We start from the raw sequence: 14,882 nt of genomic DNA on the forward strand, positions 1-14,882 counted from the left end.
AATAGATACGTAGGAATAAAGACCAAAAGTGGTCAAAATTCAAAAAACAGCAAAAAGATCCCCCACACTATAAATCTTTCAAAAGTATCAAACATTTTATTAGTCACCACAACACTGTGGTAACTAACAGTATAAACATTTTGATACTTTTGCAAGATTCATAGTGTGCGGGATCTTTTTGTTTTTCTTTTTTAATACAAGTAGTTTGAATGTGCATGTTAACACGTTCCACTCTGATGCACCGGTGAAGAAAAGTTTTGGTGCATTGTGTAGTGGCAAAAACAGGATTGTTCAGTGTGTTGTGAAATGAGGAACTGAAGAGGATGTTAGTTTTGGAAAATTATAAAAAGCATCTATTTGTAAGTCTTTAATTGCATGCAAGACTAGATATCTGTCTGTCTAAGTTGATATTTTGGGGTGGTGAACGCTTTTGTTTCCTGTCTGTCACTGTGTGAGATTCGGAAATATGAGAGCGTTTGTTCTCAGCATTTATCAGTGACCTGATTTTCTGTTGTGCGCTGGGACAGTGGAGGTGTCACAACACCTGCTGTTTTAGTACAAGCTTTAAGACACATGTTTCTTATTGCACATTACAGAATAAGCTGTTATATTTTAAAGAGTATTTTACACTGAAATGAAAATAACTTTTGTGTTTCTTCTGGATTACTTTTCTAATACATTCAGTAGCTTGATGGACCCTGGTATTAGCTGTCATTCATTCATTGTATAGCAAGAGCTTTGTACCCTTTGTAGCTTTAACCTGCACATAATTGTCTTTCTCTTTCTTGAATTAAAAAATAAACTGAGACATTATTACCGTCTCATCTTCCTGTCAGCGCTGCTACCATTCACAATTCCTAATCCTGTCAGAGTTTGGTTGTGTGTCTGCATGAACCAACTTGTTGTAGAAACCTGTATCTATTTTGCCAAAGGCAATATCAGCTTTTTGTCTTGGTTCCTGTGCCTGTTTAAAGCAATTACATCCTTTCCAGGCTCCTTTAACTCACACAGATTGACAGCTGTCACACTTGAACCCCTGTATTAGCCCAGAAGGTCCACTGACATAAAAAACAGGCGGCGACGAGAGCAGCCCCGCATCACGTTCCCGATACAACTTCCTGAGTGTGACATTTTACACAATCAACAAGCCGCCGATAGCCATTCTCTCTATTACAAATCTCAAAGCCTCTGAGCTCAAAGCGATGACCGGCTGACATTTGCTGCTCACGGACATTTCGCCGTGTTCACATTTTCACACGATTTAAGAGTGCTCTGTCATTTTTGCTGGATTGTGTTTGATCTTGTTGTTCGAGCTGAACAAGTGTAAGCCCCTTTATGGCAGGTTCGCTTGGAGGCGATCTTGGCTTCACCGCAAGCAGTTTTTTATGGGCAGTTGGCATGCAACTAGCTATGTTGTATTAATTAAAAAAATTACATAAATTAAAATTAAATAATTTCCTTAGTGCATCCACAAAAAAGGTACAAGAAGGTACAAAGGTTTATCTTTTCAAAAAGTACACTTTTGTACGCTGGATTTACTTAAAAATTTTAAAATATAGTGCATAATTTTTTATAAGTTTCGCATGGAGTTTTAAAGGAAAACACCACCATTTTCAATATTTTACTATGTTCTTACCACAACTTAGACAAATCAATACACACCTATTTTTTCTCAATGCATGCCCCCAATCTCTGTACAGCGCGTCGTGAATGTGCCAGCACCCAGCCCAGCCCCATTCATTCCTCAGGACCCAAACAGGGATGAACCCAGAAGCCACCAAACACTTCCATGTTTTCTCTATTTAAAGACTGTTACATGAGTAGTTACACGAGTAAGTATGGTGACACCGAAGTGTTTGGTGGCTTCTAAATTCATCCCTGTTTGGATCATAAGGAATGAATGGGGCTAGGCTAAATGCTAACACATTCAAGACGCGCTGTACAAAGATTAAGTGTACGCATTGAAAATAGATAGGGACGTATTAATTTGTCTAAGTTGAGGTAAGAACATAGTAAAATTTTTAAAAACTGTGGTGTTTTTCTTAAAGCATTTAAGCAAACTTAAAATGAAATTAAACATTTCATGTAATATTTACTTAAAAAGTGAATGCAAAAATGATGCACTATATATATATATTTTTTAATAAATCCAGCATATTATTTGTACCTAAAAGGTGCATAATGGTACATTAAAGTTAAACATTGGTTCATTAGAGGTACATAATGGTACCTCAAAGGACCAAAATGTTATATATTAGAAATTGTTAAAAAGGTAACGTCACAGTGACAACTTTTGTGCTTTGTGCTTTGAAGAAGAGGTACAATGAAATTTTAAGGAGTTAAAGGGATAGTTCACACAAAATGAAAATTCTGCCATCATTTATCACTTTCATGTTTGTTACAAACCTGTATAAATTTCTTTTTTTTTTTTTTGATGAACACCAAGGGAGATATTTTGAGGATTGTTGGTAACAAACCGATCATGGGCCCTATTCACTTCCATAGTGGGATAAAAGAATACTATGGAAGTGAATAGGTCTCATGAACGGTTTGGTTACAAACACTCTTGAAAATATCTTCCTTCGTGTTCAATTTAACGGGATGACGTTTCAATAGTCCTTGAGTATTTGTGTTGTCCGTGACTAAAGTAAATATTTTCCAAAATAGTACCAGGTTTAGTCGTGATGTACAATTTCTTTACACCCTTTGTCTCTTTGCATCTTTTTAAAAACATATTTGTTCCAAAGCAACTTTGAGTACATTTATTACAAGGTACCCATGACCTTTTTGCGTTGCTAACGCAATGCTCTACCACCAAGCAAAAGACAACAGACTCCTTTATCTAAAAACTGCTAATTCACCCAAAATTAAGCATTTGGGATGACCACCTCTTTATTTTTGATTGGTCAGTTGCCTCCCATTTTACTAAATTAGCTTTTTGTGATGTGTTTATACATCCTGCCAGATATTGAGTGTTTAAGTGTTAAACTGCAACCCACTGGTAGAACGTGGAATATTTGGGGAATTAGATGTCAGTTTGTTTCATGCAATTACCCTCTTAATGATGATTGTCATTAATGTCTTACTGATTTTATCACAAGACAATGTGCACAGTTAAGCGGCACTCACAGGGGACGTGATCCCTCATGGATAGATTCAGGATTTTTCTCGCTATGAGCCTTGCTTAGGATTATGACTTTGTTTAGAGACTCCATTGGAATTGGAACAGAACATTATGTACCACACACTGTGGCGAAGAGTTCCATGTGTCATCCTCATTGGAAACATGTTTTGAACATCACAGTTACATGAGTCACATCATGTAAGATGTGTCTCTTCATTATGTGATTTTTATTTGGCGTTTGAAAAGATTTTCAAGGCTGTCAGGTTATTTGTGGCGTTGGTCTTTTCTTTTTATATCGGTATGGTCTGAAGTTCATTGCATTTTTTGTTACAAATTATATAATCAGGTTGCCAGTATATCATTTGAAACGAAAAATGAAAATGAATTAATGATGATGATTTGTGTTATCCAAGTAGGATTTAAAAAATGTTTCAAAACATACGGGGATAACACTGATAATTGCTCATTTTCTCTATTTGGTTAGGGAAGGGCAGGTAGGAATAAATAAAGGTTATCAGAAATTATACAACTCAGTTTCCTTCCACCAATTATGCATGTAAAGTGGAGACCCTGTTTAAAGGGATAGTTCGGCCAAAAATTATATTAAACCCATGATTTACTCACCCGGAAGCCGTCTGAAATGCATTTGTCCATCATTTTTCAGACAAACACATTTTCAGTTATTTTAGAAAATGAAAGAGCTGCGAAACAGTAAAGTTACGGGGTCAACGTCCTTTAAGTCCAAAAAATGTGCATATATCCTTCCCTAAAGAAATCTAAACGGCTCCAGGATGATAAACAAAGGTCTTCTGAGGGTAATCCGCGCGGTGGTGTTGTAGAAATATCCATATTTAAAACTTTATAAACGAAAATAATCGGGGTGTGACGAGATTAAATGTGTCTCGCGAGATTTCTTGTGGAAGTGCTGGCCGTTTCTCAAATAAAAGACTGCATCCTTCGGAGGTCGCATTTTTAAACTGCATTTACTTCATCACTGTCCTAGAGACTATTAACAATTATAAAGTTTACTAATTATTTAGTTAATCGCAAATTGTTGTAATATGCTCACGACTTGCGAATGTAATGCTAAGTTAATGATCTGGAATGAACCTTGATGACGTATGCAGCCTGCATATGCGACCTCCGGAGGATGCAGCTTTCTGTTTGACCCTTTTACAGCGCATGCATTATATTTGTCTTTTACTGCGTTTGCTTTTTTGTTTGGGTTTTCAATAATGTTCGTTTGGGAACTCGCGTGAAGTCTGAGACGCGTTGTTTGTCTGTTGATTAGGGTCAGATGTGAAGTCCCAGCAGATAATTACATGATTTAATGTCTGCATGTTCTTGCTCAAAAAATGACAGTGGCTGTATCATTTCTAGTGTAAAGAAATGGACATATATTAAATATTAATATGGATTTAAACATTGTTTGGCTAAAAATAAGCGTTTCTCTCCGTCTAATGTGAAAGTGAAAGTGAAGATAGCGTCCGCGAGACGAGTCCACTATCGCCCCCTGCAGGCATTTGCTATAATACATACATAATGCTTTTTATTTATAGGGCATAAATGTAATGTGTTTGTTAATGTTGTTTAATGTAACTTGGTTTTAATACTTTATTTGAACCAATTATTATTGCATTTTCGTTATTATGTAATTTTAAATGCTACTGCTCACTTGGATCTATTTTTATTACCCCAAAATAACAAATTACTTCATTATCAGTTAGCAAAATAATTGTTAGGGCCAGTCCTTGATTAGTTAAAACATTTAAAAATAATGTGATTTCAGTTTCTTATTCATTTCTTTTAACATCGAGGGTTTCTTAAAAAGTGTAAAAATATCGTCTCGTCTCGTGAACCCAATCTCATGTTTCGTCTCGTCTCGTGGATTAAGTGTCTCATCACACCCCTAGAAAATAACTACCTTCCGGTAGCGCCACCATCTTCGACTCCTATGTATTTAGGAGAGAGTATCAGCATAGTGTACACACTTTTTCTTAGTGACATATAACAAATTCGGAGGGCGGGACACAGAGCAGCAACAGAGAAACCTCCGTAAGCTGCGTAAGTTTTCATCTTGAATGCGACTAAGATGGCGCCGCTACCGGAAGCGAGTTATTTTCATTTATAACGTTTTAAATGTGGATATTTCTACAACAAAACGGCGCGGATTATCCTCAGAAGACCTTTGTTTACCATCGTGGAGCCGTTTGGATTTATTTTGTGATGGATAGATGCACATTTTTTGGACTTGAAGGACTTGGACCCCGTAACTTCATATTTGATTAACTGAGAGATCTAAAACATTTTCTAAAATAACTGAAAATGTGTTCGTCTGAAAAATGATGGACATATGCATGCAGGACGGCTTCAAGGTGAGTAAATCATGGGTTTAATATATTTTTTGGCCGAACTATCCCTTTAAACAGTATATCCATACAATACAAACCTAAGAGCAATTGTGACCCTGCCCTGTGAAAACTAGGGCTGTAACAATGATTAAATAATAATTTCATCGCGATTGTTTGTTGATTTTAGATCACCGCAATGATTGCACATCTCTCTTAAAAACACAAGGGGGAGCTGCATCCCCTGTAAAAACTAGAGCGTATCCGATGGCGCTCATTAACTAACAGTGTAACGCGATACATTGCAAAGCCATTCAATACGGTGGAAAACAGCATTAAGAGAAATGCTGCACAACTTTAATAAGCAGTATGAACTGCCAGGTAAAACGTATATATTTCCAAAACAGCAATTCCAAATTTAGGGAAGTGAAGGATGCTATTTTTAAAGATCTGTAAGGAATTGATTTTTTGCAGCCACTACAGAAATGTGCTCCAGTACTAATTTGACCTTAGTAGGATTGGTTACTATTTAAGGCCTGTTCTGGTATAGTCAGTTTATTTTGATTGCATTTTTATTTTCAGTTATTTCTTATGAAGAATTTCCGTTTTTGAAAGATATATTCATTAAATAATTACTTTTAAATGTGTGTTATGTGTATTAATATTTACTGCCAGGTAAACCTAGCTAAATATTAAATTCATGAACAAAGAAAAGAGAATTAAATGTCAAAGTCTTAAACAGGCACTTATTTGTTATAATCGTCACAATTTATTAGACAATTAACCATCAGCCATTTACTGTGATTTACTGTTATATATTTTCATCCATTGTGTGAAAATAAAACCGTGATATCTTTAATATTGACTAAGCAAGGTCATGTCAAAGATGGAAATTAATATAAAATCAAATTTGATGCTCCTAATCTCATAATTAAATGGAGACTTTAGCCTGAATTTCACAGACAGGGTCACGTTCATCATACATGAAGCCAAGCAAAATTGAACACAAGGTTTTTGTGTTCATGCAAACTCTTGGCACATTTTAACCTTAGGGTGAGTGGAATATAATGGTGGCCGATCCAGCTCGTGTCCATGTAGACAGCGCTTATGCATGGTTTTAAATGTCAGATAAAAGAATTTGCACGTCTTCAAGAAAGGTAATTTTCAAAACATATTCTGGAAAGTTGCTATGACAACAGTGAGGCTGCCATTCCCGAGCGTGAAGGCACTGTTTCTTGTAACAGATGTGCTTGGTGACTGCATTGATTCATTAGAAAAGGAAACATTTTTATTTGTCATTGTGTTAGTGGGAGGCGCTGATATTGTTGACTGTCCTAGCAAGACATGCAATGAAGACCATGTTTTACACATCTGGTGCACATACTGGTTTGCTTTGCTTTCTTCTGTAAACAGTTATTTATGTACTTGTTGCATGCGTTTTTGTCACGTTGGCCTATGGGTACTATAATTCTTATTACTTGTGTAACTTCTGATTTACGTGATATACCACTTTAATATAATACGGCGCAAACAGAAAACATATATTGAGGTTTTGAAAGATATATCGATTGTCAAGATCAATCCGTAAACAATTTTAAAGTTTCGAGTTTATTCTGTTTAGAAAGCGCATTTAAACACAGCGCACAAGCTGACCAAAGTGCTGTACAGAAATGAACGAAAATTGATTAAATAAATCAGTCAAATGTAAATGTCAATAAGCAAGTTAAAGCAAAAGATGTTCAAAACAGTACTGTACAAAATTGTTTTTTAATGGGACATCAAATGCTTAAATTTCTACCTTTCTCTTTGTTTCATTCTGCAGAGTCTTGGAGCCACAGGCAGATACGAAACCAATCAAAAGTAAGTGGCTTATTTTACCTTGAAAAACTTGCTATTAAATTGTGTGAAAACATCGAGACAATGAACAGATGTTTTACTGAGCAAATCACAGTAATAATAAAAGTCATATACAGTGTATATAAACATTTTGGTTCCAAAACGCAATAAATCCATTTTTTACTAATTTTGGTAAAAATGTGTTTTCTATACCAAGAAAGTGACAAGATGAACATAGCATCTTTAGGTTATAATAACGTTACAACATCCAAATTGATAATTCCGCAAAATGCAATAAATGTTTTTTTTTAAATGCTATAAATCTATTAAATAAATATATAAACGTGCCTTCATCTTTGCCATGTTAGATTCATTTAGTTGACTAGTGGTATACATCGATTAAAAAAATGAACTTTAATGGCATTAATTAAAACACTTACTGCATTAAACGAAAGTTTAATGCATTTTAGAAAGGATTGTTCCTGGGCACCTACAGTATATAGCCATTAAAGAGATGGGAGGTGATACAATAAACACCCGAAAATTCTCGGGCCAGCATCATATGTCCAAATTTCAGTCAAAACCGTTCTATTTCGTCATAAACAATCTGAAAACAGGGCTTTAAGTGTAAAATACCGAACTTGTCCTTTAAATGTATTTATTCTGTACTATCATAAACCCCCATACGATTCAATACACTTAAATCTTAATCTCAATTTACTTGTTAGAGGCTTACAGATGTTCAGAAATTCATGTAAGTGGTCCAGCATTGAAAAAGTTTATCACTTTTTATGCTTCTCAACAATCTGTCCTCTAAAATCCGTCAGCCAATCAAAATGCAAAAAGGAGAAAGCATCTACTTAGTAGGTGATCCATTCATTATTATCAATGTGAATTCATGGCGATGGTGGGTTGTTAAGGGATATTCACAGTCGCTCAGAAGCAGCCGAGCTTAGCGAGTAATATGCGCTATTAATAGGCTGGTCATCGGTTTGGACATCATGAAGCTATGCTACTATTCTAGTTCAGGCGAGGCTGAATGATTATTTTTAACTATAATCGGACTGCTTATTTTTTGTTGTAGTTTTTTGCTTGGTTGTATGGGAATACGTAACTTAATAGTGGTTACAACCCGATACAGTCCTCTCACGCATTTATTGCAACAAAAGGAAATCATTCTAAATATAACACGGCATGACAGCAATTGCCCTGGACGGTCCCGCGGTAGGTGTTAATGTTCAGTGTGTAATAGCTTCACAGGTGTATGCCGTTCCTTTGATAAAATTTCTTTTTACAGTCAAGCGTTGCTTTCAACTCAAAACACTGAGAAAACACTCTTTTTTAAGCTGCTAACCTGTGTGTGTTTGTTTGGCTAATAGTGTGTTTTCATGCACATACCTAACAGCTGCAGAGGGAAGCTGTTTCTGAATGCTTTTCCCCTTCAGAGAGAAACCGCGCAGCCTGCGGTCTGAATCAGTGGAGCCCTTGGTGTCCATTAAGAAATATGGCACTAGTATCGTTGCCATGGAGATGAAACTCAATGGATGCTGCGTTTAAGCATCAGGAAGACCTAATCAAGTTTTTTGGCTTTTATTTCATAGAGAAGCACAGGCACCTTGTGACGAAAGGGATGCCATGTAGTGAAATATCCTTTGTAATGTACTGTAAGTGTACATTTTTTTTGTCAAGATTTTGTCATCTTTTTTTATCATATGCATTATATGCCAATCCCGTCTGTGTTATGCAGACTTTTCAGTCATGCATTGAAGGAAAATTGTGTTACTTTAGATCAATGGATGGCTTTACAGACAGAAATAAAACGCGAGACCTTCACGATCGTACATTAATATCTTTTGAACGATGATAACATTGGAGTGAGTTGACATCTGTTTAATTTATGCCTGGTCAGTTCAGATGCTCTTTGGCTCAGTTTTTGTTTATGGACGAATACTCATCTTGACATTGGAGACTTTAAAGTGGCCATGTCAGTGAAAGCTTCGCTTTTGATGTCTGATCTTTGTGACAAAATTGCAGAGGCAAATTGGTTTTAGGACACGTTGTACTTGCGTATGCTAATACGAATTGTTCAGGAGTATATTTTCGGTACTGTATGTAGCCGAAATGAGGCTGACTCACCGTAGCCTGACTCAGAGTAACTTCAGTTAAGGATGGTTATGTAAAGATCTCTATAATGTTTATATAAGCGTTTTATCGCACTTGACCGAAATCCCAAAGTGCAAATGCAAATAATTAGGCTTTGCAAAATCTTAAAAAAGAGTCTCAGGTTACTTATCTATAGTGTTGGCATCTGTTTGTTACCAGATGTCATTTGGTGCTTGTATTAGTCTAAAGTGAATTGAAATGCACAAGCAGAATTGAACTGGTTGTACACTCCTCCTACACTCTTTGTGACAGATGCAAGCGGTGCTAGAAAATAAGGTTGAAATTGAAACAAACAAAAAAGGTTTGTCAGCCTGAGCCTGAAGCGTTCTATAGGAGAAGCCACAGAAGGACATTTTATTTATTATTTCTTCAGAAAATCATGGATGTGATATGTGAATCAATATCGCAATATGCCATAATTTATTTACAGGTGTGTGTGACTCTTTTTGTGAAATCCTGGTTAAAGTCTTTGGATGCAATTTTGAGATTAGGAGCATTCAAGTTTGATTTCAATTATTGATTTTACTAGAATTTAAATTTTTGACATGACTTTACTCAGTCGATATTAGGGTTGCAAGGTTATACACTGCAAAAAAAATATTTTCTTACTTAGTATTTTGGTCTTGTTTTCCAGATGCAATTTGAAAATAAGTCTAGTTTTTAGACAAAAATAATACAATTTAAAGGGGACATATCATGATAATCTGACTTTTTCCATGTTTAAAGGCGGGGTGCATGATCTCTGAAAGCCAATGTTGATATTTGAAATCACCTAAACAATCACGCCCCTACCTAGGCCTTCTTTTGATAGCCCCACACATACCCAACCCATGTCGGTTAGTAGATATGCCCCTTACTGCCGATTGGCTACAAGTGGGTTTTGGTACTCGGACCGACTCTGTTTTCCAAAGTGTTTTTCAAAAATCATGCACCCCGCCTTTAAGTGCTATAATTGGTTCCCCAGTGCTTTTATCAATCTAAAATGTGAAAAAGAACAACCCAGTTACTTAGTTTTGCTAAACCATTATCTGCAAGCATGTGAAAAAATAGGTAATTGAAACTTGGCTCCTCTTGTGATGTCGGAAGGGGATAATGCCGCCCCTTAATCTCCACTAATGCGTTAGTGGCATTAAGTCATCTTACCTTGAATGTTCGGCAGGGGTCCCACAAGGCTCTATTTTGGGACCAGTATTGTTCTCTGTCTATATAAATGATTTGCCAAATGTCTGTCAAAAAGTCCATTTTCAAATGTATGCTGATGATGCGGTTATTTTTACACCTGCTAAAAGCACACACGAAGCATCATCTACCCTTACATCAGAACTGGAGAATATACAGCATTGGCTGTCTAAATCTTGCCTATTATTGAACAAAAAGAAAACTGTAGTTATGATTTTCAGTAAAAATCCCATAAAACTGGAGCGGTCCAATGTGTTCCTGGGGGGAATGGAACTTGACATTGTGGAGGAGTTCAAGTACCTCGGTGTCACACTGGACCAAACACTCTCATTTAAAAAACACATTAAACTTACAGCGAACAGAATCAAATTCAATTTACAAAACTTTAAACAAATTAGACCATCAATGACTGTTACTTCTGCTAAAATGTTTTTACATTCAATGATATTTTCACATATAGATTACTGCATTACAACCTGGTCACTCACTGGAAATACAAATTTAAAACCCATAGAAATGTTATTTAAACAATCTATAAAAATATTTGATCAAAAACCTCTATCATTTCATCAGTGTAATATTCTCGAAAAACACAATATGCTACATTTTGAAAATTTTATTCATTTTAAAAATAGTTGTTTAATTTTTAAAGTTTTTCATGGACTTGCTCCACCATCACTCTCTACATACATTAAACCAAGGTCTGACCGAGGTTATTGTACCAGAGCTGTACTCAGAGGAGATATAGAAATCTCCCATAGAAAAACTACCTTTGGACAAACTGTACTGTCTATCAGAGGAGGTCAATTTTGGAACAGTATCCCAACAAACATTAGAGAATGTCCAACCTATTGTACTTTTAAAAACCATCTTAAACAATTTAATAAGAAATTTATTGAAGTAATATAATCTGTCTGAATGTGTGTTAATGTGATTCTTGTTTGATTGTATATTGTTATATTCTTACGTGATGCACTATTTTGTATGTTGTTGTTTTCCTGCCTCGGGACTACAGGTGCAAATTAGCATTTATGCTATAACCTGGCTCATTTACAGTCTTTACAGTAATGTTAGACTGTTCATTAATGTGCATTGTCCCGACTAAATAAACAAATAAATAAAAATAAAACTATCCAGCCATGGCACTGCCATTAATGCAGACAAAAACACACCCAAAATGGCACATTTTTGCTCACACCTAGAATGTGGAAATTTTAACATGTTATATTAAATTATCTGTGGTATATAGAGCAAAAACTTCACATATGTACTCTGGGGACACCAAAGATTTATTTGACATCTTAAAAAAGTGTTGTAAAATGTATCCTTTAAGTGCATTTATGCTTAAAACAAGCAAAAAAAGGCCAATGGGATTAGAAAAAAAATCTTGAAATAAGTTAAATTTTTTTAAACACTCAATTCAAGAAAAATTCATTTGGCAGACTTAAGCACAAATTCACTTTAAAATATATTTTCATATATTTATGTCTAAAAACTAGACTTATTTTTTAGGTCATGTTGCTCATTGAGAAAATGCACCTTAATTTAAGACTTTTTAGATATTTGTACTGAAAACAAGACAAAAATGCTAAGTAAGAAATTTTCGCAGGATGTACAGTGCAAAAATATTTTTGTCTTGTTTTCAGTAAAGATGTCTAAAGATTCTTAAATTGAGATGCTTTTTCTTGATGACCAAACGACCCAAGAAAATAAGTCTTTTTATGCCAAAGATGTCAAATTTGGGTGATTTTGTGCATAAAACAAGCAAAAAAAAAAAGAAATCTGCCAATGGGGTAAGCAAAAAATCTTGAACATTTTTCTTAAACACTAAACTCGAGAAAAAATTCAAGAAAAATTTGCTTGCCTCATTGGCAGATTTTTTTGCTTGTTTTGTGCACAAAATCCCTAAAATTTGATATTTCTTGTCTAAAAACTAGACATATTTTCTTTTGCTCATCAAGAAAAAGCATCTTAATTTAAGAATTTTTGATTTTTTTACTGAAAACAAGACAAAAATGCAAAGATTTTTTTCTTGAAAATCATTTTTTGTGTATGTAGGATGATTTTATGTAGAAAGCAGCAAATCACAAAAAATGGCTTCAGTTGGGTTTGACCCACAGGCAGGGTCACATTTATATTTTATAGCTCACAAAATCGGACCCAATTGTTCTTTAGCTCAAATGTCGATTCCTTACCTTAACCCTTTCGTTAGCAGCCTACATTTACAGTATGCAGTTTTATGAATTTATGTGAGAACCAACATTAAACATCAACAACTCAATTTATGAAGTCACGCATCCAGTTGATGATTCACTCTGAAAAATCCCAGGGCAGGATTTTGGCCCTGTGTAGTATAGACTTCCCACAGTTTTTCTGTTTATTAGACTATTTGCTATATTATATTTGCCTGGGGAACATGTTTATAGTGGATTTGACTGACTGTAAACTGTGTATTTTTGAGTTTTTAAACAGAATGCTAATAGGGTCTAAGCCTAAAGCCTGTTTCCCCGATGAGATGTGCATCTCAGAAATGTTGCCATGCCCTTTGTTATGCCTGCCATGCAGATGCAGCACTTAGCCTTGAGCTCCAGAGAGGAGCCGTGCACAAAGCCCACAGAGAGAAGAAAGCTGCTCTTTCACACACGTCGTGACTCTATAGACTGCCTTGTGAATGGGTTCGCATTCGCTCATCTTATAGCCCCGCCTCTGCAGATCGGTCTTGAGAAATGTCTGGAAGCCAGCTGTAAAGTGAGACCTTTATCGGGTCTCTGATCTCATCAATTCAGAAGTGACTTTGTAACAAGAAGTCTTGTCAAGAAGTTCCTTGAGCGCATTTATCATTCTGTGCAACCTGTTGCTGAGTCTCTTTTATTAGGGTGTTTTATAGTCTTAATCTCCTTTTGATCTTCTTCATCTACATCACTCTTTGCACCTGTTTACGTATCCACCTTTGTACTCTTTGTCATCCTACACCTTGGGCTTATATACTGTTTCTAGCTGGTCTGGTTTCTTCATTGTCTCCTTCCAGTATCGCTTCCTCTCGACTTTACAAAGAAATGAAGTTCTTTTACAGCGGTGTTATACCTTGACAGTGTCATTTGTCTTGCTTTTGCAAATTTGTTTCTTTTTCCCTTCGCTGGCTGCCAGACCTGAGAAATTGTGGTTATAAACAGAGATGTTGCACGAAGGAATTCCTGTAGGCCACATGATGTCACGCTAAGAGCTCTGCACAAAAACGCTGCACCGGTAAACAATCTTCCTTGATTGGTATAGTCAAGAAATACTAATTAACTCATTTATTTACTTCTTATCTCAAGCTTCCAGGGGCCGAGGGGTGTACAATGATGCTGTAATTTTTTAAAGCTCATAATACCCTTTCATGGATTCTGCTGATAGTAACCGATGACGCTTGGCGTCTCGCTGTACCATTAATGTCAGTTTTCATTAAGTGCACGTCCACCGAATGCTCGCATGCGAGAGCTTTGCTTTTAAGCGGCAGCTATGGAAACAGCTTTGTTCTGCCCTCATAGAAATTGTTCTTTTGCATTTATGCCATTATATTTGAGCGGTTTTGACGCACTTCCCTTTTTAAATAGGACGGCCTCTTGTCTAGTCATATTAGCACATGGGTACATTTTGAGTATAGTGTTGTGTTGTATGGCATATGGAACCCCTTAACTCTTTCGCCGCCAGCGTTTTTTTAAAAAGTTGCCAGCCAGCGCCAGCATTTCTCATGATTTTCTTAAGAGTTTAATGCCTTTTCAAAAAAAAAGTTTCATTTTACTTTCATTAGTTCTCTTTTCATCACCCCTCAAATACGGGTAGGTTTCTTCACAAAAACCAAATTTTGAGCAAAAAGCTGAGATAATTAAATTTTTGTAAGGACTTTTATTAGAAATCAGATTCAGAGATCCTTAAAACATAGACGGACATGCAGCTGTTTGCGGTACGGGTTTTATAAGTTATGGAAGTGCACCACCTGGTGGATAATAGCGGTATTGTGGAACGACGGAAATACTCCTCATTGGCAGGGAAGTGTTTTCTCTTAATTGACGAGATAATTCGTCAATGGCGGCGAAAGAGTTAAAACTCCCTTAATGGTGCAGTGTGTAATTTTTAGAAGGATCTCTTGACAGAAATGCAAAATAATATACAAAACTAAATTATCAGGGGTGTACAAAGACCTTTCATAATGAACCGTTATGTGTTTATTGTGTTTTATCTACATACAC

The 14,882-nt window shown here is 35.9% G+C and overlaps 1 protein-coding gene across 1 annotated transcript in view; it reads left to right on the top strand.

Annotated features, from left to right (window-relative positions):
• Window positions 1-14,882, top strand: part of ankfn1a (ankyrin repeat and fibronectin type III domain containing 1a) — a 116,220-nt gene that overhangs the window by 37,521 nt on the left and 63,817 nt on the right. The window contains exon 6 of the mRNA XM_055175586.2: window positions 7,295-7,332. Within this exon, the coding sequence (XP_055031561.2) occupies window positions 7,295-7,332 (38 nt within the window). The remainder of the gene's footprint in view (window positions 1-7,294; window positions 7,333-14,882) is intronic.

The sequence above is a fragment of the Misgurnus anguillicaudatus genome, chromosome 4 (assembly GCF_027580225.2).
Source record: "Misgurnus anguillicaudatus chromosome 4, ASM2758022v2, whole genome shotgun sequence".
Classification (NCBI taxonomy): domain Eukaryota; kingdom Metazoa; phylum Chordata; class Actinopteri; order Cypriniformes; family Cobitidae; genus Misgurnus; species Misgurnus anguillicaudatus.